The 25186-nt window shown below is 40.5% G+C and overlaps 1 protein-coding gene across 2 annotated transcripts; it reads left to right on the top strand.

Annotated features, from left to right (window-relative positions):
- The first annotated feature begins 577 nt into the window (after positions 1–577).
- Positions 578–24310, top strand: EDNRB (endothelin receptor type B). Of its 2 annotated transcripts, none has more exons than XM_028106126.2 (8): positions 578–849; positions 1644–2179; positions 17181–17293; positions 17428–17632; positions 19017–19166; positions 19753–19886; positions 20435–20543; positions 22022–24310. In XM_028106126.2, exons 2-8 carry the CDS (start codon positions 1670–1672, stop codon positions 22154–22156), a joined length of 1356 nt encoding a protein of 451 aa, XP_027961927.1. In that variant the 5' UTR covers positions 578–849; positions 1644–1669; the 3' UTR covers positions 22157–24310. The 2 variants fall into 2 exon arrangements, with proteins under 2 accessions (XP_027961927.1, XP_027961928.1); XM_028106127.2 differs by having other exon boundaries at positions 828–916.
- Positions 24311–25186: the final 876 nt, after the last annotated feature.

The raw sequence follows: 25186 nt of genomic DNA, 5'->3' as shown, positions 1-25186 counted from the left end.
CCTTGAATATGAATGGCAGCTTTCTGATTATTTATATGTCCCCTCTGGGTATCAAATCCCTGAACAGTATAAAAAAATCCCAGAGATGGCCTGACAAAACACTTGAGGACTAGCAGAAAGAAAGGAGAAGTGCAGCTGCTAGAAGAAATGAAGGAGGGATTTTAGTCCTCTCCTAGGGCAGTGACAGGGCTGGAGAAGAAAGAATCATGCTCTTCTGTGCTGGGAGCAACGTGGACTTGAAATTTGCCGGCAAATCAAAAACAGCAAAGAGCAGAGCCCCCCAAATCAACCAGGCCCATATATCCCCGCGGGGTACCTAATGGAAAGCAAAGTCACACTCCTCATGAAGAGTCCAGGTTAACTTAAATACAGAACCCTGTTCGGGTCTGGAGCCCCCGCGCGTCTCTCCGGCTGCGTGAAAACTTGCCCTTGGTTTAGGCCGGTCGTTTGAAGAACTCAGAACTCCGACAACCAACAGGCCCTCGGGACGCGTCCCTGGCCGGGGACTGCCCTCTCCAGCGGGCAGCTCCTGCGGATGCTGTCCAGGCATCGCCCAGGGGGAAAGGTTGCAGAGCGGTCGGAAGGCGCGGGAGGAGTCTGGCGGTGATTGATGGGGAAGGGACGAATGAATAAAAGTACTTGTCTAGGGACAGCAAAGACCCCGACCGAGCAAGCTGCGGAGGCTACTTGCTCTGGCATTCCCTCAGCGTTTCGTCAGAGCCAGACCCGCCCGCGGCTGAAGGGAGGCGTGCTCGCCCCCGGAGCCGGCTGCAGGCGAGCTGCGAGCAGAGCTTCCCGGGAAGGAGGTCCCCGCTCGTCGCTGTGCGCCTGGTACTCCCGGTTCGCGAGGTAAACACTCCGGCTTGGTGTGGAATTAAAATCAGTGATTGAACTTTGCCCTGGGGCCTCAGCTCGGGTTAGTAGTTGGGGATATATATATTTTTTAATCTAATAAAAAAAGATGTATAGAATACAATGAATTGTGTTGTTGGAGTAAAGGAGGTTGGAGTAAAGGAGAGCGCATGAGAGTTAGAAGCCACTTAGAGGGGACAGAGGCTTCCGACTTAATGCTGATACTCCCCCAAGTTGGACGAGTTGCGAAGTGCCAGAGTCAGCCGGTGCACTCCGGGGGGCTCTGGGGCATTCCGAGCGCAGGCAGCTGGGAAGTAGCGGCTTTCACTCGCCCGGAGGAGTCTTGGCGTTCAGACACCGGGTATCCGCGCTCCCTGCGGAGCAAAATGCAGAGATTGGCATATGCCCTTGGCCTCTAGCTGCCTTGATTCCCCAGTTCCCACGCGTCTCTAGTCAGAACGTGCGTGTTTCCTCGGGGCACACCAAGGAACTCAGAGCTCTGCCTTGGACACTCATCCTTCTCGACCTGGCACACCCCTTCCAGAATGCCCCGCCCCACTGCGAGTCACTTATCCCTCGGGGGAACTCCAGGGAGAAAAAAAAACACGGGGGAAGCTGGATCGGGAGGGACAGTGGACGGGCGCAAGAGGGTCAAGCGCACCAGTTCAGCACTGGCGCGCAAACTTGAGTTACATTTGCGCGCGGCTGCGCTCTGCTGGAGCGGGTGTGCAGGGGCGTGGCTGGGGTAGCTGACCCAAGCGTCCTGTCTTTCTTCTCTTGCTGGTCTCCAGACTCCAAGCTGCAGAGCAGCCACCCGATGCCCACTGGAGCAGGCAGCAGCATGCAGCCTCTGCTAAGCTGGCGCGGACGCGCCCTGGTGGCCTTGATCCTCGCCTGCGGCGTGGCGGGCGTCCAGGGAGAAGAGAGGGGATTCCCGCCGGCCGGGGCCACTCTGCCACTTCTGGGGCCCGGAGACATAACGACGCCCCCCACTGAGGTTTCCTGGCCCAAGGGTTACAACGCCAGCGTGCAATGGTCTTCTGCGCCGCCGCAGATGCCTAAAGCAGGGAGAACACCTGGAGCCCCGCCACGCACCTTCTCCCCTCCCCCCTGCGAAAAATCCACCGAGATCAAGGAGACTTTCAAGTATATCAACACGGTGGTGTCCTGTCTGGTGTTCGTGCTGGGCATCATCGGAAACTCCACACTGCTGAGAATCATTTACAAGAACAAGTGCATGCGAAACGGCCCTAATATCTTGATAGCCAGCCTGGCTCTGGGAGACCTGCTGCACATCATCATTGACATCCCCATCACTGTCTACAAGGTAAAGGGTTAATATCGACGGGAGGGTACCTAGTTAGGAGGAGGGAGATGGGACGCTTACTCAAGAAGATCCATCGCCTCCTAAAGTCAGTTATCCAGGGAAATAAATTCCCTACTCGTCTTCAGTAACCTTAGGCTAAGCCTCTATCAAGTGTAGTCCTCAGACCAGCAGGATCAGCATCACTGGGGAACTTGTTAGAAATGACATTTTATGGCCTCACCTCCGACGTGCTGATTCAGAAACTCTGGGATGGAGCGCAGTAGTCTGTATTTTAACAAGCTCTTCATGTGATGATGATGAACTGTAAAGCTTGAGAACCACTGGTCCTGAAGTATCTAGTCCCTAAGCCCAGCTCACCGGGTCCATTCTCTCTGCAAAGGTGTGGTCCGTGGATTGGCAGGATTGATATCACCAGAGAGTCTGTTAGAACTGCAAGTGCAGTCCAGACTTAGAAAAGCAGTATCTGCATCTTAAAGATACCTAGGTGATTCATATGCACATTAACCTTGGGAAGCATTTTTGGGGAGGGCCCTGGAAGTTCAGGGGATGGAATGGGTTTTTAGGAAACAAATGGGCTAGAAGAAAGAGACCCAGACAAGTGAGTACACCAACACAGTTCACCTGCTGTGAATGACTGTAGTGTACCGACTCTTTATTGCAGGTGTACAGTGGGCCAAGCACTGAAATGGATAGGTTACTTCCCTTTACTACTTTTGACAACCCACAAGAAATTATTTCTCCATTTTACAGATGACTGATAAGATGTTCAAGGTCTCACAGTTAGTAAGAGATGGAGGTGGGAATCAAGCCCAAATCTATCAAGTCCAGAGTGCAAGTTGTACCCTCATCAATTACCTTGTGAACAAACCAAAGGGGGCTCAATACAAAGTCTCTAAGGATTTCAGTAGCTAACATTACTGTGATTACCACAGGTATCCGAGGAAACAGCAGGGAGAGCTAGGGCTGCACATAAACCCCCACACTATTTGACTCCAGGTGGCTTTAAAACTCTAGACATATCCCAACGTCACTGGGCCTCAGTCTCCTCAACCCTACAATGAGGTTGTTAGTGCCCACTTACTGGGGTTTTGTGGTGCTAAGAAAAATAGCCTAAGTGAAAGAACCAGACTATTTTAAAGGCCCAACAGAAGGTTTTAAAGGCCCATGCAAGTATGTAAAACTCTGCTTACCCATCTTGCTCAGTAATAGGAAATCACACAGAAGAACAGAACCAAAGTGTAAAGGAATGGGAATGTGCTTTGGGAATTTGCCTGAAGGTAGTCCAGGGCTCAGTACAAGGGGAAAATATGGCATGGAGGGCTAGAAAAGCATCGTTGGTGGCGGGGTGGGGGGGGCGGGGACTCAAGATCTTTGTTGAGAAGGAGTCACCATAAGGCATGCCTTTAAGTCCTAACCCAAATACCCATTCTTTAAGGGAATTTTAGCAATTTCTGAAGTTTAGAAATAGAATTCAAATTAAGAGCCAGGCTCTAGAAGGAAACACTCCCACAAATGGTAGATAAATAGAAGAAATCCTAAAATCTGTATGGTAACTGGTTCTTTGAAGTCTGAGTGTTTCCTGGGAGAGGCACAGTCTGAAATGGGTCCCTTAAATGCAGTGACAGTTCTATTGGAGCCAGAAGTGACGCACTTACTTCTTTAGGGAGTCCCACAGACCAAGTCTTACCATTCCAATTTTGACAAAGGATTCCAATTCAATTCATCAAAACTAACTTGAGAAACTATAGAGTACAAGGGGTTGAGAAATTTTTAGATAAGCACAAGAAGAGCCCTCTGAAAAGGGAGATTGCGATCTGGGTTTGCTAGGCTTGCAGAGAACTTTGTGAAAGGTCTCTCTGGGGAGGTCTCAGAAAACCCCACATGTCCAACTCAGTCTGAGACCTTCTTAAGTCAGCCGGCAGCTGAAGTGCTATATGGAAGATGGGGTCGAGGACATTTTCTTATAGATGGGTTGCTTCTAGGCCGGTTGAAATCAGCTCTTCCAGGACGATCTTACTTTGTCTGTCTGGTCAAATGATTACACTTGATCAACCTGAGGATATCTGACTCCCAGGGGCACATAGTTTTTACTTTCATTTCAATTTTCTTTATGATTTGCCTAGGAAATTACATCATTTTGCCTGAAGCCATTCAGTCTGCTAAAGCTGTATTTTTACTTCTGAAGTAAACAGACTAATGAGTCATTACAAATCTGGCCATCTAGTCATCTATGTTGGTCATAAACAAATCCATTGCAAGGGATAAGGTCCCATTGCCAGGTTTGCCAGCATGGAATCTTACATGGGAGCCTTTGGTTTATTTTTATAGTGTACATAAACATGTGTCACTTGAAGCATAATATAATAATAATGGATGCCATCTATTATGCACAGGTTCTTGGTTTATTTCACTAAATCACTGCAAGAAATCCTATGTCATCCCCGTTTTATGGGAAAACTACGTGTTGGAGAGGTGAAGAAGTAACTTGCCCAATGTCACACCACTGGATAGTGATGAAACTAGAGCTCCAATGCATCCATCTGGTCCTAGAAACTGTGGTCCTCCCTGTCCCTCTGCACTGAGTGAACTCAGACCCAGCGTGCCCTTCTCCCATATGGAGTATTGTTAGAACTTCATTTGAGTGCACTGGTGGAATTATATGATACACTAACACACAATAAGATACTTGGCAAATGTTTTCAATTCTAATCTGAGTCATTTGAAGACTTCTTTTTTTTTCAAGATTTATTTATTTATTTGAGAGAGAGCATGAGTGGGGAGAGGGGCAGGGGGAGAGGGGCAGAGAGGCAGAGAGAAGCAGACTCCCCACTGGGCAGGGAGCCCAATGCGGGGCTCGATCCCAGAACACTGGGATCATGACCTAAGCCGAAGGCAGACTCTTAACCGTCTGAGCCCCCCAGGCACCCCCATTTGAAGATTTCTATCTCCTGAAATCCTCTTCAGATGTTCTGCAATATATAATATGGATAATATCACTGTTATTCTAGAAGCTTTATTTACCAAACACCCAAATCAGACTAGTTAAAAGCCACTTATTCCCCTAAAGAACTGTGATAACATGTAAGTAAGTTTTTAAAAATGCATTTAGAATTTCAGCATAGTCAGGCATGATACTTAACACAAAGTAACTTAAGTGAATTATGAGTGCCATTTCAATTTATCCTAAAGTGGGAGACTTGAATCTCTAAACCAGTGGTTTCTCATTTTGTTTCTGTGGGGTTTTACAATTCTCTTTCAGAATCCAGTTTGTTGTATATACTACATAAAATTTATATATATATTATAATTAATATGGCATATTAACTTTATGTATCTATATATAAAACAAACAAATTTTCGTTCTTATCATACACACACACACACACACACACACACACAACATTCACAAAATTCTGAGGGGTTCATAGAACCCACCCATCCCATCTGTTGGCACACCCAAAGGACCAGAAACGTCAGTGTGAATCTATTACATTAATCTGGAATTCAGTAAATCCAGTGTTCAAAAAAGTTGGCAAACCCCAAAATGTCATAGTCGTTGCTACTGCTGGAAATTGAGACAGAACTTCACAGGGAGGGGCTGCTGTGAGATGCTGACAAACCTCAGGCTATAGATCTGTTCTGCCTTGACTCCCTCAAGGCACTGGGTCTATGGAAACTCCCTGGTAGAGTCAGTCCTTTCACCAGGTCTCTTGTGTCGGAGAGGAAATCCTGAGACAAAGTCCAGAGCGGTGTCTTAAGACACCCAGCAGAGAGAAGCTGTTGCAGTGCTTCACATATTCACCTAAATATGCTGAAAAGAAGAGCCTGGCTTACCCTTCTCAGCAGCACATGCTAGGGCTCTAACATGCTACGATACGTCAGGCCGTCCAGGTGAAAATGAAAAATGCAGCCATTCAAAGAGGACATTTAAAAGTATATATGTATATTTAACACATATAAACATACATAAACGGACAGGTGAATATCATTTGGCACAGTGCCTGGCACATAGTAAGCAAAGAATAAATGTTACTAGAATGTGTGTGTGTATGAATAAGAATGAACATTTTGGGTTTTTTTTTCAGCTTTTGCCATTATAAACGTGACTACAAATAATATATTCATACAAATGGCTTTGCACACATGTGTGACTATATCTGAAGGGTAAATTTTTAAACTAGAATTCCTGAACCAAAGGATATATGCATTTGTGATTTTGATAGATATTTCTATATTGTGCCCCAAAGTTATTATGGTCCTCTTAGTTTGAATCACTATTTTATGTAACTTCTCCATACAGATATACATGTATTAATGCTTATCTCTAATACATACACAGATCACCATGCCAACATGTGCATGGTCCATATCTATACTTGAACTAAAAGCCAGGATTTATAAGTATCTGTCGTGAGGATGAATCTCTCCTCATTCACAAGCTAATTGTGTCCTTCCTGTATAGACTGCAATGAATGCGGTAACCTAAATGTCTGTTGCCTATGAGAACCTACCTAACTACTAAGTTGTAGTAGCACCAATATCAAAGTTGTCAAACCTGTGTAAAAAGCAAAAAGAGCTAGGCATGCTTCTGGATGCTGTGAAGGTTTTATGTTGGTTGGTTGGTTGGTTAGCTGGTTGGTTGGTTTGGCTTGGTTTGGTTTAGCAGTGGTATTTAACAAAGCTTGGTTGCAAGTTGAAGCTAAAATTTATTTAACTTCTTTTAACTTTTCAAGCAATTAAAAATTCTTGAGCAAATAATAAGTTTTTAAGTTATCTCTGGATTTTACTTAACAGTTTCACTCTGTGCTATATTTGCATGGGTAACTGAGTTAATACAGTTAATTCTCAAATACAACTTCCTTAATGTGTAAGCAAACTGCATTTGCAAACAAATCTGCCTGTGAACTGCAAGACAGTAACCGATAAGAACATTAGTTTGATAAAGATCCACATTTAATCAGCTGTCCAGTGATGGTGGAGTGCCATTGGATGGCTTTGCTGTTAAGATTTTGTAGTCTACTATTAGAAGCAAAGGGCCTGCCTTCGTAACTCTGATAGGCAAAATCGCTGATCTTTAATATTTAACTAGTTAAAGTAGGGTACACCTAACATTTAAATGCTGGCATGTAAAAATGTGGAATTGCTTCACTGAATCCACAAATGAGTTTTGAGTGAAGTGACCTTGACAGGTAATCAGACATTTCCTGCTTGTGACACTGTATTTCTGAACAAACTTACCTTTCTCACTTCCAGTCTTAGACTACTTCTAGTACTTAACAAGTTTGTGTGTAATTGACTAGTTTCACAGTTAGAAGTCAAAGTCAATTGAACACCATCAAATTTAACTTTTGAAATTATAATTTTCTGGTCAATAAGTGGGGGTTTATGCACATAGAACAATACATGAAGTAAAAGTATCATTGGATAGGGAGTCTGATTTCTTCCAAGATAATAACACTCTTCCCATCCCCAGTTAAGTAACTGAGCTATTTTGCTGAAATTTTAGTAATATTTAGAGATGTTCTAGTAGCAGAGGTTCTTTGAACCTAAAACAGAACCTAGATACCTTGAGATTCATTTACTTAACGCAAAGAAAATTTAAGGAGCACCAGTTCAACACATTTAAAGTATAAGCTTTTTATTAAAAGTACTAATCAAGAGTTAGACTATTAGTTCTGAATGACCTAGAATCAACTAACAAATAAAACTAATACCCCAACACCCACCTAGCATAGTGCCTGCAACAGTCAATACCAGACAGATGCTTGTTGACAAAAGATGTTATGCATAAAATGTAAGGACAGTGGACTCTTCTAATCATATTTTTTATAACTGCTCAGATGAAAAAAGGGGGAAGTTTGCTCCTGTTCTTATATGAGGACATTAGTCATAATTAAATAATAGGTCAATAGCATAATTCAAATAACCCAGAAACTCGAGATTTCATATTCCCAATCCATTGCTCCACACGTGGATTCCTGTGACAAAATGATTGGCAAACTCTTGGCCTTGGGCAATGAAAGTTCCCTAGGTTAACTTTACCGTACTTCTTGTATTTGCCTTTGATCTGCCACTTGGTCACTCCATAGATCCAAGCCTCTTAAAATATCAAGGCAATGTTTCTTTTAATACACGAAGGCTTATCTATCAAAGGTTTACATCTTTTCTTTACTCACTTTAAATGAGTTGGTCAAGATTGAAGATATTTCCATAGCTATACAAGAGGATGACAGAGCCAAAACCCTGTTGTTTCAAGGCTGGGGAGCCATGTTCTTCTTTTCTCAAAGAAAAACCATATAAGGTTATCTCTGTGTGGCTAATATGCTATAGTTGATTAGTTTTAGAGAAACATGCCAAATGCTAATAAATGATTAAGTGCTTTAAAGGGTGTTGACAGATAGAGCCTGAGTTGAAATAAGATTCAAGATGTAATTTATGATGTGAAACATTCTCTTTCAAGACTTTACAGAGTTAAGACGAGGTTGATTATGTTTTGGAAATAGCCGAGTGTGGTGTATTGGGTATACCTTAGCCAACAAGTTCTCTCATTTTAGACTTCGGTTCTTCCCAGTGCTTTTATCTTAGAGACTGATTATTGCTCTTTTCCTGTAGACTCTCTGGTGAAAATGTAAACGAATAAGAAAACAGCCAAAGTGTGGTGGTACAAGAGAGAAAGAGGCTCGTGCTTGAGTCAGAAATGTATTAGCAAAGTGGACTGACACAATTCTCCGCCGTTCTCTGGCCCCAAGACTCTCAGCCATACCCGGGCCCCCTGACTTGTGTCCTCTCTCTACTTCTTAACTCTTTAGCTCCATTGTAGTTTCCAGAAAGGAGGAAAATTATTCTCTGGATGTTTACATTGTACATATCTTCTTCCCCCCCTCACTCAGTGTTTTCAAATTATTATAAAGGGCTTTTAGATTCCAGAGTAATCAAATGTCTTCTCATTGTAACTTACCAGTGTCCCCTAAGATAGTGTCTGGATAGAATTCGGTTTAAGACGTGAAATGATTTAATAAGGTTTGTGGACTTCACAAAGTTTGCAAGTCTCTTTCTGAGCCATGAGACCATCGAGTTGTAATTTGTGCTTCTTCAGGTGTCATAGTGATCTTAGAGGATACAGTTCAGATAAGTGAATCTACTAATATGCTAGGTTTGGAAAGAGCATTTCTTAATGCTATTTGTTGAATTCTTCAGAATATTTAATGTGTCAGTGAGTTTTTAAGCACAAATTATGGATATGTTTTTAAGTTCAGATAATAGGAGAGTTGTTATTGACTGTTATAGGCTTGGAAATAGATTTCATTGGCCTGTTATAGACTTGGAAATAGATTTCATTGTAACACTAGTAGGAAAATATATTTAAAGTGAACTTAAATTTCTCCTAAGACATTTATTTTTGATTTTCTTCTCTCTTTGCTTCTCCTGGAGATTTTGTTTCAAGAAACTTAATTCATCTTCATGGAGTCATCATTCCATTTCAGCAAGTCATAGGAATGTTTCCAGAGCAGGAAACACCCCTTGTTTTGGGGTGTGCCTGCAACAGATTCCCGGAGACAGAGTCTCTGTCTCACACAACTCCAGGGGGCACTCTGTTTCAGTGTCACCCTGGGGGGGATAAGCTGGCATTATTTCTGGCCACATATTTCTAATTCACACGACCTAATCCTTAAGTGATTAAGTGTGTTTTAATGGATACAGGATGGAACTTGTAATTGATACGTGTCTCTAAGGGCACAGGTACACCGTATGTCAAAAAAATATTTTCTATGTACTTGACCATCAGCTTACTTTAAATTCTGTCCCTATATGTGATTTTAAAAAGAAATGGAAATCCTTGAATGAGGGTGCTCTACCTTTAAAAAGCCAGTTCAAATGCAGGAAAAACTCTTATCTGCTCCAGGAAACAGAGATAAAACAGAAGAATACACCCTTTCCCAAAGTTGTGAAACACAACTGCTCCATTCTTTACCTCTCTTGACTCTTATTGTAAAAACATTTCTATAATACCAGCCATTTAAAGGAAATGTTCACAGCTCATCACAGCAATCTGGCCAAGTAACCCTGGTTGTTGTTAATACGTGGCTCACCCAGCCTCTGAAACGATCATCTCCTACAGCATCTCCATTCTTAGGGCATCCATCTCCACCGAATTTACAACTCACGCTCCTCGTAGGGTCTCATGAGATGGTGAGAAACAGTAGGTTTGTTTTATGTCAGTCATTTCCCTGGCAGCTTTGAGTAGGAGAGGACGGAGAGGAATTTTTGCTTTTCACCTTTTCTAGCCTGCTTGGAAGGCAGAACTCCAAAAAGAGAAGAGCCAGCCGTCACTCTCTATCCCTCAGGACCCTGGCTTCATGTGTCAGGAAGACCTGATCTGGAAGGAGGAAGGAAGGGCATGAACTAGATGATACAAAAAAATAAATGCATAGCCATCTCCGTTCTCTAAAGAATTTGCTTCAAATGTGAGAACTGAAAGTTTATGACAAAAATTTTAATCACAAGATTTCTGCCTTACGATCGCATTCATTCTTTTTCATCCCTCCACGCGCTCATTCACTGCTAATTAACAAGCTTTTAATGAATGACCACTGTGGGTGCCAGGCACTATGCTGGACATTATAAATGTTACAGAATATTCTGAAACGCAATAAACAGTTAAAGCTCAGTATATAGTCTTAAGTAAAAAAAAAATAGAAAAAGGAAATAGTATATATATGGTTAATGAGGCGATTGAACATTTATCAGTGCGGGACCGTTAACTTTCGAATTTCCTGACTTTATGGGGCTTGATTCCTTTGGGCATTAACACTGGTATGTATTAACTGGGGTTTTTTTCCATTTAATTTCTCAAGAGTGTAATTTTTAATTAAAAAGAGAAATGAAAAATGTAAATCCCCCAGTTGGAGAGACTTTGTAGGACTCAACAATACTTATAAAGAAAGGATATTTATTTCCTGTTCAAGCAATTTATCCTTTTAGAAATTAAGAAAAAAACTCCATAATAAAAAAATAATTTTTAGGGTGCCTGGGTGGCTCAGTTGGTTAAGCGACTGCCTTTGGCTCAGGTCATGATCCTGGAGTCCCTGGATTGAGTCCTGCATCGGGCTCCCTGCTCTGCAGGGAGTCTTCTTCTCCCTCTGACCCTCCCCCTTCTCATGTGCTCTCTCTCTCTCATTCTCTCTCCCTCAAATCAATAAATAAAATCTTTAAAAAAATAATTTTTAAATGTAATATAAAAATAATGTATTTGGATGCTATGGCCTTTTATCTTTCTCAAACAGCTATTCCAACATAAAGTAATGAACTCATGGTCATCTTTGAGTAGAAACCTTATAATCAGTATGATCACGTCTTTTTTTAAATCTAGTGTTGATTATTTGTTTTTATTCATACATACAAAAGAAATGTTCTAGAGAAGCAGGGTATAAGCTGTAGGGAAAGGGATCAGCACAAGCGTGGGCTCTCATTTGTCAAATGGACACCACACTGCTATAGGACCTAACCGTAACAAAAGCTCTTCTTTGGATGAGCCACCATGATGTGAAAACCAGTAACAGTTAATGGGAGTATTTTCGAACTGGCTCACATTTAATAAATGGTAGGTAATATGTATTCAAACTTAATTTTAAGCAAGGGCTAAAAATTTAATTCATGTGACAGGGACCTGTAAACAATACAGAACTCTAACATTGACTTTGCAATTAGGGAGACCTGTTTGATTATGTGCTTGATTTGTGTCCGGTATTCAGATCTTGCCCTTAGGTTTTCTAATTGAATGGGGTAAAGTCTCAAAAAAAAAAAAAAAAAAAAACTAAGCATAAGAAATAAGAGTGTATTATTGCTGGGTTTAGAGTTAAAATTGCTTCCTCTTGCAATAAAGAACATCAATTTCCCCAACAAAAAAGAAAGCTATATTGTTGGACTTCAAATTAGGTGTAGGATGTCATAATTTTTGTCAACAAATAGTGAAATAATTAATTTCCAGTTATCATAAAAATCTCTAAGAACATTGTTTCACCAAAATGTAAAGATGGCATTTTGGTTGAGAGTGATTTTTGTTTTTAAACTTAAGTAGCTTTTCTCTCACCTTCACTCAGAGTTTTGTTTACCTCTAAACAAGAGGTTGGTGTCTTTGCATTTTAAATAAGCTCCCAGCACTAAGCTGCCCAAGACTTACTGGAAGGCATTAAGACCAAGATGAGCATCAGTAGTGGGCCTGGTTTCTGTGACTGGGTGTCTGGCTTCTCAGCATCTCCACAAGGCCTTCTGATTGGAGAGAGGCAGGGGTTGCCAAAGTCACCCTTCTCATTACGAAACAATAGAAGTGACAGCCTGCACTTTGTCTCTCATCTTTTGTGGCCTCTCAGCACCAGCAGCATTCAGGCCTGAATTGAAAGTCTGAAAAGCTAAAAGCTGATGAAGGTTAATTAATACTCCCTAGTTCGCAGTTCCTTTCCCTTTGGAAGGGTAGATTAGAAAATTGTAATCCTTCAGTTATGATTAGGTTTCTGACTATCTCTATGTTGAACTTGAAGAGAATAGTTACAATTTTCAGTTTGTGTTTCCCTGTGCCCTGTGATAACTTGGGTCAGAGGTTGGGCTGCAGGCCTCCCAGTGGTATGAAGAGCAATCATCCAATTTCTAGGTTGAGCCAAAAACAATAGTAACCTCAAAACAGGGCCGGGATTCAGTGCAGAGCTCATTTCCATTGGCCAGACTTCTTTCCCTTCAGTGGCCTGAACACTCATTCATCTTGATTCATCTGATGGCTGTACCTATGTGATACTAATATTTGCATATTTGGATATGATTTGAAACAAGATATTTGAAAATTTCCTAAGTTTTGGATATTATATGAATAAAATAGCTAGGTGAGGGCGCCTGGGTGGCTCAGTCAGTTAAGCGTCTGCCTTTGGCTCAGGTCATGATCCCAGAGTCCTGGGATCGAGCCCGAGCCCCACGTTGGGCTCCCTGCTCAGTGGGGAGCCTGCTTCTCCCTCTCCCTCTGCTGCTCCCCCTGCTTGTGCTCTTTCACTCTCTTTCTCTCTCTCTTTCTGTGTCAAATAAATAAATAAAATCTTTGAAACATTTTTTAATTAAAAAAAAATAAAAATATTCTAAAGAAATAAAATAGCTAGATGATTAAGAGATATTTTATTCTCCATCTAGATATTTTACCATTGACACATAGCTATGGGTTTACAAATACTAATATTGATTTAAGTCTAAACCATCTTTTTTTTTCTATGGTCAGTTTCTGCAAAACACTGTATAGACTCTAGAATCAGACCGTATGGGTTCAAATGTGGATCTGTTACTTAAGTGAGTAATAAACCAAGTTACAAGGACAAGTAACCATATCAGTAATAAACCAAGTAAACCAAGGCCAAGTATATTACTTGTCTAATGAGGTAAAGCAAATAACCTCGAAACTTAGCGGCTTGAAACAATACACATCTATTATCTCACACTTTGTCTGTGGGTCTAGAATTCAGGAACCAGAGTGGGTGGTTCTGGCTCAGCGTCTCTCTCTCATGAGGGTGCAGTTAAGATATTTCCCAAGTGCTGCAGTTTTCTGAAGATTTGCCTAAAGCTGGAGGATTCTCTCATTCATACACCAGACACATTGGTGCCAGTCATTTTCAGGAAGTCCTAGTTCCTCACCGTGGTGGCCTGTCCATAAAGGGGCTTGAGTGCCCTCTTGATATGGCAGCTGGTCTCCCCGAGAATGAGGGATCCACCAGACTGCAAGGAAGAAGCCACAGGCCTTTTGTGAACTAGTCTCAGACATCACACCTCATCCCTTTGGCTACTTTCTGTTCACTAAAAGCAAATTATTAAAGCCAACCCACATCTCCGAGGGAAGGGAAATGAGGCTTCACCCTTTGAAGGGAGGAGTAGCCGAGAATTTGTGGACATACTGAAAATCAACACAGCATGTTAATAAACCCCTAAGTGCCTCAGTTTTCTTCTCTATAAAATGTGCACCAATAGTACTATCTTATAGGATTCCTTTGGAGATTTCAGTGATATTATATGTGTAAAGTGCTTAGAATAATGCCTAACCCATCACAAGTGCCATATAAGTGTCAGTTTTTTTCCTTTCTTTTTTTTCCCCCAATTCATCTAAGGATAATCAGAATTGTTAGAAAGAATATTGTCTGGTTAATTTATAGCAAGCCGGTCTGGTGGAGTCCTTGGAACTGGTTGGAAACTTTTTAGTCTTATGTTTCCAAGGGCAATTGGCAGTTCTTAGTTGGTTCAGACCTGAGGTATCCTGAGTCTTCCCCCATTTCAGTAAACGGTTCCACCATTCATATGACAAACCTCTTAAAATGTCCTGACTCCACATATCTTATATCCAACCCATAACAAGTCCTGCTGGCTCTACCTTCAAAATATATTTCATCTATAATAACCTGTTCTATTCAGCCCCCGGTCACCACAAGCTCCAGCTTGACCCGACATTCTATTCCACATTGAGCAGCCACAGTGATCTTTTTAAAAACATAAACAAGACTGTGCCATTTCCCTGTTGAAAAGCTCGCAATGTATTCCCTTAAAAAATTAGTCCAACTCCTCCTTCTAGAACTTCATCTCCTAGCCAGCCTTGATAGCCTTCTTCCTGTCCTTTCAGCCCACTAAGCTTATTTACTTATTTTTACCCCAGGACCTTTGCACTTGCTCTTTCCTTTGTCCAGAATGCTCTCTGCATGGCTTACTTTCTTATTTTAGTCTGGTCCCTTACATGTTGCCTCTTCAGAAAGACCTTGCTGAGAAACCTATCAAGAAATTACTTAAAACCCCACCATACTTTCTTCATATGATGATTATACCTGTGTGACACCATATTGAATATTTGTTTGTTTTTTTTAATGTACCTCCCTCATTAGATTATAAGTTTTATGAGAGCAGGAAGTTTGCCTGGTTTATTGATATGCATCCTGTACTCAGAATGGTGTCTGGCATATATTGAAAGCTCAATAAGTGCTTATTGAATGAATGAATGAATGAATGAACAGAATTCTGAATCAATTGATTAATCTAGAAGTCACAAGTAGAGACTAGTCAGACCCACAGATATATTTTTGTTAAGACAATATTATATGACAGTGTTTTTTAAAAATATGAGTTAATTGACACCTTTTATAATTATGAGGTTTTATATAAAAATTCTAACTTTTTTGACTAAAATCAAGAAGTTTTTTGTTTTGTTTTGTTTTGTTTTGTTTATTTCTTGGCAAAAATCATGTCATGGTTTTTGGCAGCTTCTCTTTTTAGCTGGGATTTGCCCCATACCTCGCCACTCTCTATTACTGACATACCAATGACTTTCCTACACCTGGCTCCCTCCACCCTCTGCCTGGCCCTGTCGATTTCCAGGACCCTAGATTAAGCATATCTGTGGTAAGTTTGCCAACATCTGGCCTACATGTCAGTGTAACTTAGAAATGAAATTGATCTCATGCTGGGGCTCCAAGTCATATTCATACTAGACACAGTTCAGCCTTTGGTGCCATTATAAAACAATCATTCAGCTTGACAAATCCACAAAGGACCCTCACTAGTGAAAGGACGGAAAGACTCAATTGTGTTTCAAAATAGTTTTCACTTTGGGAAGATTATTCTTTAAAACATTTTTTAAGGGCGCCTGAGTGGTTCAGTTGGTTAGGCGACTGCCTTCAGCTCAGGTCATGATCCTGGAGTCCCGGGATCAAGTCCCTCATCGGGCTCCCTGCTCAGCGGGGAGTCTGCTTCTTCCTCTGACCCTCTTCCCTCTCGTGCTCTCTGTCTCTCATTCTCTCTCTCTCAAATAAATAAAATCTTTAAAAAAAAACACATTTTTTAAAAACATCAATTTGAAAAACTTTATTTTCAAAACCTCCTGAACACTCAATCCAGATGTTTACCTAAAGTGATTCATTAACCAGTGTGGGGCACACCCAGTTGTCCCAGGAAAGAAAATAACTGAGCTTAACAACAGATGGTTGCATAGTCTGAAGTCAGACGAAGAGAAATATATGTATAATAGCAAGAACTCTGTCTTTTTGCTCATTGTAGAGCCGGTGCCTATATATTTTAGGGGTTTGATTATTAAGCATCTGCTACGTGGCAGGAACTACATTAGGCAGTTGCATAGGCCTTATTCTGTCTTATACTCCAGGGATTCCAGAGAGCAAAAATGAAATAAAACAAACAGGTAAACGTTATAATACATGCAATAATTGTTGATAAGTGCTATACATAAAAAGGAAAGTGGAGCAGGGTAAGAGAGATGGGAGCCTGGCCGGGTACTGTACTAATAATGTGGTTAAAGTAGCTCATGTTGAAAAGATTAGCTTTGAGCAAAACCTGAAGGAGGCAGGGGAGTTCACCAAGTGGATCTGTGGGGAAAGAGCCTTCCAGAATAGGGAGACACCTAGAGTAAAGCCCGAAGGCAGGAGTGTGCCTGGGGCGTTCAAGGAGCAGTGAGTAACTATTCCCGCTGAGTTATTGGGCCGTCAAGTTGACTACAGTAAAGAATAAGTATACAAATGCACACACTGTTCTCCGTAGGAGCAGACTAGTCTCCCCAGCTGAGGAACGTTTATTATCTGTTATTACTGTTTATCGTCTGTATTTTGGTTTGGCCATGACCTGAGCATGTGAGAGACTCCCTGACTGTGTAAGAGCTGTTTGCAGGGCAGCAGGCTCCGTTTTCTAAGGGGAACTTACACGACTGACCCCAGTTGGCCCCATGGTAGTGATCCTGAGCCTGAGCTACTGTGTATGCATAACAAATTCTCATGAACTGGCTGCATTTTCTTTATTCCCAACCACGCTCCTGATCCATATATCGAACACTGGTGCTTTTCAAAGGGGTAGTCCATGAGGAAAAGAATAAGAACTGGAATTGCTTATCTTACTCTGTATGTTAATTATGGCCCACTAAGTAATGCGGTTCAGAGGGCACTATGTGGCTATCTCCCTAACAGACCTTCATGTCTTCACAATGCAGCTGCTTGCTGAGGACTGGCCCTTTGGAGTTGAGATGTGTAAGCTGGTGCCTTTCATACAGAAGGCCTCCGTGGGCATCACTGTGTTGAGTCTATGTGCCCTAAGTATTGACAGGTAAGAGCGTATATTTAAGCCAGTTATATCCTGAACACTATACGAGTGATTGCTGTGTTACTTAGAAAATAAACTATGTACTTCAATAAAACAGGCTCTGCCAGCTTGACAGATAATTCTGTTTTGTTCTTCAGATATCGAGCCGTTGCCTCTTGGAGTCGAATTAAAGGAATCGGGGTTCCGAAATGGACAGCAGTAGAAATTGTTTTAATTTGGGTGGTCTCCGTGGTTCTGGCTGTCCCTGAAGCTGTGGGTTTTGATATGATAACCTTTGACTACAAAGGACGTTACCTGCGAATCTGCTTGCTTCCTCCTACTCAGAAAACAGCCTTCATGCAGGTGAATTTTATCTTTTTCTTTCCTTTCTGTTCTTGCCTTATACATATTTAGCTACGTTCCCCCCTGATCCTCCCTTCTCGGGAAGCTATTGATTGATGACTGTCCTTGGCATAAATTAAGAGTGTAAGCCCCAGGACTGTGGGGCAAAGGGTGAATAATGACCCATGCTGCAGGAAGCTAGGTCACTACTGTGCAAGAATTCCCCAGTGCCCATGGATACAGATAAACCAAGTTCACATGAGAGAATCGATCTGAATTTATAGCTTCTCTACTCAACTCCCCCAGAAGGACTGACAAGTACTGCATGTTTTGCATAAGACAACACAGCGGTCATCAGAGGGAGTGGATGTTTCAGTGAATTATCAAGTAGAAGATGCCCTGATGTGGATGGATTCTGAAAGGCAAGCCTGTCCTCTCTCTAAAGGGAGAGCCGCCATTGCAAAGAATTTTTCATCTTGGCCCTTTATTCAAGAACGTTGAATCAGGAAATAGGGGGGACATGGCAACATTGGTATTTGTAGGCAGATCTTAATTTAAGTGTAAAAAACTCTTCCCACCAGAATGGGTCAAGAGGAGTTAGTGTACTTGGTCCAGGTGTCACCCAGGATTATTTTCTGTTTTACATATAAGAAGACCATGCACAACTTTAGGGATTGCATGTATCATGGTAATGAAAAGAATTAAGAGGGACATTAATGTGAAATTGAGAATAAGATTGCTGAATTCTTGTTTCCTCTCAGTTAAAAGGGAAAAGTACTGCATAGATTACATAAATTCTGCTCCAACAAGATATATCTGGAGCAACAGTTTAAGAACAAAGAAAAAAGAGCAGAAATAGAATAAGAGAAAAGGCATAAGTCATAAGCAGCTTTGATTTTCCAATTGGTAAGTTAGATTTATACATTTCTTAGCAAAATGGTTTGTATAGACCTTTCCACATCGATTTTTTTTCCAGAAAACAGGTTTGTTAAAGAGTGAAAGCTTCCCTTAAACACAAGGATGTCCTCACATATTCAGATGTGGTATTTTGCACAAATGCATTAAGGATAATTTGCTCATGTGAAGGCAAACATATTTGGAATACCATATATTTTTAATTTTGCCCAATTGCTTAAATTTTTGTGCATAATTACAGCACACTGCCTTAGAGAGTTAAAATGCTCTTTAGGGAAAGTTTGTTTCGTTTAGTGTAAGTATTTAATTATTTGTTCAGTAGATGTGGCCTGAAAGATTCTATATAGCCTTTATGAAATGGATCTACTCTAGAAGATAATTATTCCTTGATGAGTATGTTGGCTGTTTTTTTTTTTAATTTAGTATTTGGCATATAAGATTTTTTTTTTACAGAGGGAATGTTAATCATATAATTCTCTTTTCTCCATAGTTTTACAAGACACATAAAGATTGGTGGCTATTTAGTTTCTATTTCTGCTTGCCATTGGCCATCACTGCCTTTTTTTATACCCTGATGACCTGTGAAATGTTGAGAAAGAAGAGTGGCATGCAGATTGCTCTAAATGACCACCTAAAGCAGGTAAGAGAACAGAAATATGTGCTGACCCACGATTACAATGACGATTATGAATAAGAAAAACTAAAATTATTATACACGAGAGCATATTTCCTTTTTCTTGCTTCTGGTATTTTTGAATATCTATCTAGAGATACTCTATTCTACATAATCTAAAAGGATCTAGAGGGAGCCTGGGTGGCTCAGTTGGTTAAGCAACTGCTTTCGGCCCAGGTCATGATCCTGGAGTCCCGGGATCGAGTCCCACATCAGGCTCCCTGCTCGGCGGGGAGTCTGCTTCTCCCTCTGACCCTCTTCCCTCTCGTGCTCTCTATCTCTCATTCTCTCTCTCTCAAATAAATAAATAAAATCTTTAAAAAAATAAATAAATAAATAAAAAGATCTAGAAAGAGCCATTACTTTTTCAAGGTGAATCTGTAGTCATTTTGGTTCTAATTCATATTAACTATTCAACTTAAAGCTCGGTGTTCAGGATTTTTACAAACACCACTGACTTTTTGTAAACAATATTAAAGGCTCTGTTTGGGAAGAGAGACCGCTGTGATTATCTGAACGATCTATTTAGTCTCTTACTATGGTTTTATTTCAGAGACGGGAAGTGGCCAAAACAGTCTTTTGCCTGGTCCTTGTCTTTGCTCTATGCTGGCTTCCCCTTCACCTCAGCAGGATCTTGAAGCTCACTCTTTACGATCAGAATGATCCTAATAGATGTGAACTTTTGAGGTAAGAAAGGGAAAATAGCCAGAGTTTTGTAGGTAAATGCCATTCAGCAGGTTTTTCTCATCGATCCCTTTCATAGGCAGAGAGAGGACCATTTTGCCAGCCCTTAGGGAGCAATTAAGATTCCCGTTTTTTATCTTCACACCTATTGTAGAGGAAAGAGTCAAGGGGACTTGTGAGAACACGGGGAATGGAGAGGCAGAGCAGTTAAAATGATGAGCGGGCGCCCCAGTTGGAAAGATCAGCTCCGATTCTCCTTGGCACTTTGCAAAGCCTTCTTCGCAGCCAGCTCAGTACTTCCAAATGAGATTTTATTGTAAAAGAGAGAATTTGGGCATGGGTGGAGGGGCATGATGGCAGAGAGAGACAGAGGGAGAGAGACAGAGAGAGGAGTCATCCTTAGCAAAGAGCAGTGATAAAGCCATAAACTATGTATATGGATAATTTCTTTTCTTCACAAAAGTCTGTGAAGTTTTCTTCAGCGGTCTGTCAGGAATACATGCATAAAGCAGCATATTATTCACAGACATGTTTTGGGTCATTTTTTGCAGCTTTTTGTTGGTGTTGGACTACATCGGCATTAACATGGCTTCCCTGAATTCCTGCATTAATCCTATAGCTCTATATTTGGTGAGCAAAAGATTCAAAAACTGCTTTAAGGTAGGAGTATTTCAAAATAAAAAGCTCTTTTTGGCCTAGCACCAAATATAACCTTTCTAAACTATTCATACTTCTATCTAAAGAGATTTAGTGAATTGTTTTACAGCTTTCCCTTGCATTACATCACAGATGATTTTTTTTTAAATATGAGTTCTATTTCAATCACTGTACTTGATTTCTGCCTGTAAATCCTCGTCACCTACTCCTCACCGCCTCAACTGATCAGTGGTACTCATAGAAATGCTCAGAAAATTAGCAAAAAGTACGTGCATTAATGTCTGACAGATATCATCTGATCAAATAAGAGCTAAACATGAATTAAATGCACCGTTGCCATTTTTTGGTAGGTTTTGGACTGTGCAGCATGGTTTGGATTATAACTCAGTCAGTTGCAATATTCATCTGGACATGAGAATAGCAAGTCAAGTGAAGACATTTAATTCAGGTTTTACCTCCTCTTTCCCACCTTCCTGTATAGCCCAGATGCGCTACTTGATGTGGAATATGTGTCATTATTCTTGATTTGGTTGCTTGCGTTGTGCCATCCATCCATCCATTCCTTCCTTCCTTCAACAACCTAACATGAATGAAATGGTCCCCTTCCCTGATATGGACATGATCCATTTGTCCCTGGTAGTTTGTTCCTGGAAAGAACTAAGCTTCCTTGTAAAACTAAATTGGTCTTAAATCCTTTGCCCGCTCATAGACTCATGGATCACAGAGTTAGAATAGAACATTCATCAAGTTCAACTCCCTCATTTAATAGAACAGAAAACAATGGACCTTCCACTTTCTTAGACATAGAGATTCTCAGAAAGCAAACAGTAGGAACAAAGTTTTGGATTTAAAAAAAATCCAAGAAAAGAAATTTGGTTGAATGGAACTGAGACATTTATATACTCTATAAGTTTATTGTGTGACAATATTGAAAAGGCACATGAGCATAACATGTTGCTGACAAAAACCGGCAATGTAATATTAAGTTCATTGACATGGGAAGATGTTTATGACACCATCAGGTGAGAAAAAGCAGGCTATGGAATAGTACACACAGCCCAGTTTTATTAAAATAAATTGTACACACACTTCTACAAACATGCACATACACAGTCGTGTGTATTGATGTGTGTGATATTTCTATTTGCATAGGAAAACGTCTTGAGGTATGTATTTATCAAATATTATGAGAATTTCTCGAGTAATCAAGAGTAAATATCAAGCCCTAAGTGGCTTTCCCCTTTAAACTTAATGAAAAGATGAGTTTTCATGATAGACATTTTTTCTCTGTATTTTCTAGTTTAAAAAGTTACCAGACACGACTTACACGATTATATATTGTTAAAGGGAAAAATAAGAGAGCATGGAAAGAGGCCGAGAACTCCTGATCATGCCAAGAAAGTCAGAACCCTAGAAAGTAGGAAGAGTCACCCCTGTGTCACTGGTGTCACTGGTATAACGAGTTCCTTTGCTTTGTACAGTCGTGCTTATGCTGCTGGTGCCAGTCATTTGAAGAAAAACAGTCCTTGGAGGAAAAGCAGTCGTGCTTGAAGTTCAAAGCTAATGATCACGGATATGACAACTTCCGTTCCAGTAATAAATACAGCTCATCTTAAAAGAAGGCATATTCACTTAATGCCATGTTCTCTATTCTGGACAGAAGTCATTAAAACAATGAGGCATTTGCCAAAACAAAACAACTGTGTGCTTGCACAAAACAATGTAAGAATGTAAGAGTGATTCTTCTCAACACTCACAGTGACACATGACATTCTGTGAGCTGTTTACATCAGGAGAAGATGAGCAGTGAGAATTAAGAAAGCCTCAGCGTGAAAGCACTTCCTGTTTTACAATCAGCACTTCAGCGCAGCTCCTGATAGCTTCCGGTATACTCGTGCCCCACTTCCGTTTAAGCTGAGCTCACTCTGAATTCCTATTAAAGAAGTTTATTTTTTAAATTAATGTGAATCTGATAGAAAGGAAAATGGTGTCACTGTAAAATGGAATTTTTAAATAAAGTTTAAATGACTCAATTTAAAATTTAAAAATAAAAGCCTTCGAAAGAACTTTTTTATTCATGGTGTCACACCGTTGGTTGGACAATGTAAAAGCAGTTTAGCTAGTGTATTTTTGTGACATTAGAAACCTTTTTGGAGGATCAGGAGGTAGTATCAGAAAGAGAGATTGAGGTTTTTGAAAATCATTAACCTTTCTACGTTCAGATAAGATCAGATGTCACAAAGGGAAAGAGAGAGGAGCTTTGGAATGCTATCCCCAAAGACTGCTTTGAAATCTCCCATTCATGTACTCTGCAGAGAAAATGTTACCTACAATTTGGGGGGATTATTAAAACATTCTTCCTTCTTTCACTATTGTAGTTCAAACACTATTTGTTTAGTTTTGTCATCTGTAAATACTTAGCTACAATATACGACATGCAGATGATTAAACAAAGGGCTGGCCCCAGCGTTCATACCTTTACGGTGGAGAAATGCCAGCAATGCCATCATGGACAGGATGCGTGGTGCCTGGAGCCGTGTCCACAAGGCCCCGGAGAAAGCAGCATCCTCTCCCACAGGCAGGGGTTAAAATGGTCTCTGGCATAGGTCTAATATGATAATGACAATACTATTTTTTAAAATCACACAGATTAATCCATTTAACAGCTACCTGTAAAGCTTATTACTAATTTTTGTCTTGTTTTTGTAAATAACTACTAGAAAACAGTTCTCGACGTGGTGCTTTTTTGTCACATACAGGCAAAACTGCTTTTTGGGACTGTAAGAGCTCTTTGTGTATTACTGCCTCATTCTTTCATCTCCCCAGCAAAGTGCCTTAGGTTAACTTGGGATGATATGTGTGTGAAAATATGTCCAAGAGAGAACGGAAGGGAGAGGAAATGAGGTGGGGTGGGAGGAAACCCATGGGGATAGATTCCCATTCTTAGCCTGACGTTCGTCATTGCCCCGTCACATCAATGCAAAAGGTCCTGATTCTGTTCCAGCAAAACACAGCGCAATGTTCTCAGGGTGACTTCAGGAATAAATTGGGCCCAAGAGCTTTAGCTCCGTCTTAAAATATAACAGAGTTTCTTTTTTTTTTTCTCTTAGTAACCCTGGGCCACATGTTGGAAATGAGCTAGCAGTGTGGTTCTCTGTCAGCACCTAATGTGATAATACAGTAAACCAAAACCCAACAATGTGGCCAAAAAGAAAGGACAATAATTAATTCACATGCCACATGGATTCTATTTACAGATCACTCACGGTCTTGTTGATTATTTCCTCCCCAATCATTTTTTCAGATGCTTGTCAACACAAAAGACATTTCAAACTTTGGATTTTAAATTCACTTTGGGTGACTAATATCTTCCCAGTTCATTAATATACTTTTTGTTCTTAAGTTTTAGCTCCTTTTTATTAACCTTGTACTGAGTTTTGGTTCTTCTTCCTCATTTACATCCCAGCACCCTTTCCTTCTCCATATCAGACCGTGGTCTGTAATCACATCTTGCCAAGTTTTGAAACTGCACACGAAGAGTATATACATGTACTATTTATAATGAAATTGCATTCAGTAACTTTTCTAAAAATTTTTGATTTCAAAACATTAACAGACTGATAAAAATTGTTAAGAAACAAACATGATCTCTTGACATAAAACCGATATGGCCAAAGGAATACTGTTTATAGCAAAACATGGGTATGCTGTAGTGAAATTTATAAAATTGTAATATAAGCATGTAAAATAATTATATATTTTGTTTTCCTGTGGTCACTTAAAGTGGCAACTACTGTAGTTGCTGATTCCTTATTATGTAAACAAAATCAATAAAAATTTAAATTGTTTAAAAAAAAAGACCAGCTTCTTTTTTACTGCACAGGAATGATTTCTTAAATACTAATTGATTAAGTGTTTAAAGGTAATACAAATGTTACAAGTAGACATTATTTATGTTAAGCATACAATAATCAAGGAAGTATAAAAGTTATTAAATTAAAATGCCAGGTTTCTGATCTCCGGGCCGGTTGCCATCCTTGTTGTTGTTGTGTTTGGTTGTTGTGAGTAACCAGATATACACACAGACATTCAGTTTTCCAAGGCTGATTATCTGGATGCTAGTTTCCAATGGCCCCTCCTATCTACCTATCTCTGGCTGCCTGCCTTTGGAGCATTTCACTGGTTAATCATTATTGTATCAAAGGTCAAAGGTGAAAGGTTGAAATGAGCTTTTGGGATTACTCACTTCATTTCACAAGTTTCTTTTGAGTGTTTGCTATGTGTGAGGTAGGATGAGATTAATAAAATGCAAGTTTCCTATTTGATAAGAGACAAAGTAATAAAAAAATTTTAATACAATGCAAAAGGAAATGAGCATTAAATAACCATCTACTGAATGCTCTTGAGGTTCATGGGTTGTGTCTCTTAGCACATAATCCTTTTCTTTGTCTGACAAAACCCAGCCTAGTGTTCCAGAGGTTTCTATGAGTGACGCCTGACCTTTGCTGGATTTCAGCTGCCTAATCTCAGCTGAGCATTAAAGATAGAGGAGTTTGGAATTCCTGTGCTCTGTGAGAAGTGAAGGAAGGGCAAGCATAAGCAGTACCCTATGCGGGTCACTGACAAGAGCCTCCCTTCTCTTGAAC

The sequence above is a fragment of the Eumetopias jubatus genome, unplaced genomic scaffold (assembly GCF_037043125.1).
Source record: "Eumetopias jubatus isolate StellerSeaLion01/CBP00866 unplaced genomic scaffold, mEumJub1_p1.0 scaffold_3, whole genome shotgun sequence".
NCBI lineage: Eukaryota > Metazoa > Chordata > Mammalia > Carnivora > Otariidae > Eumetopias > Eumetopias jubatus.
Note: the sequence above shows the minus strand (reverse complement) of the source record. Positions and strands in the feature narration are given on the sequence as shown.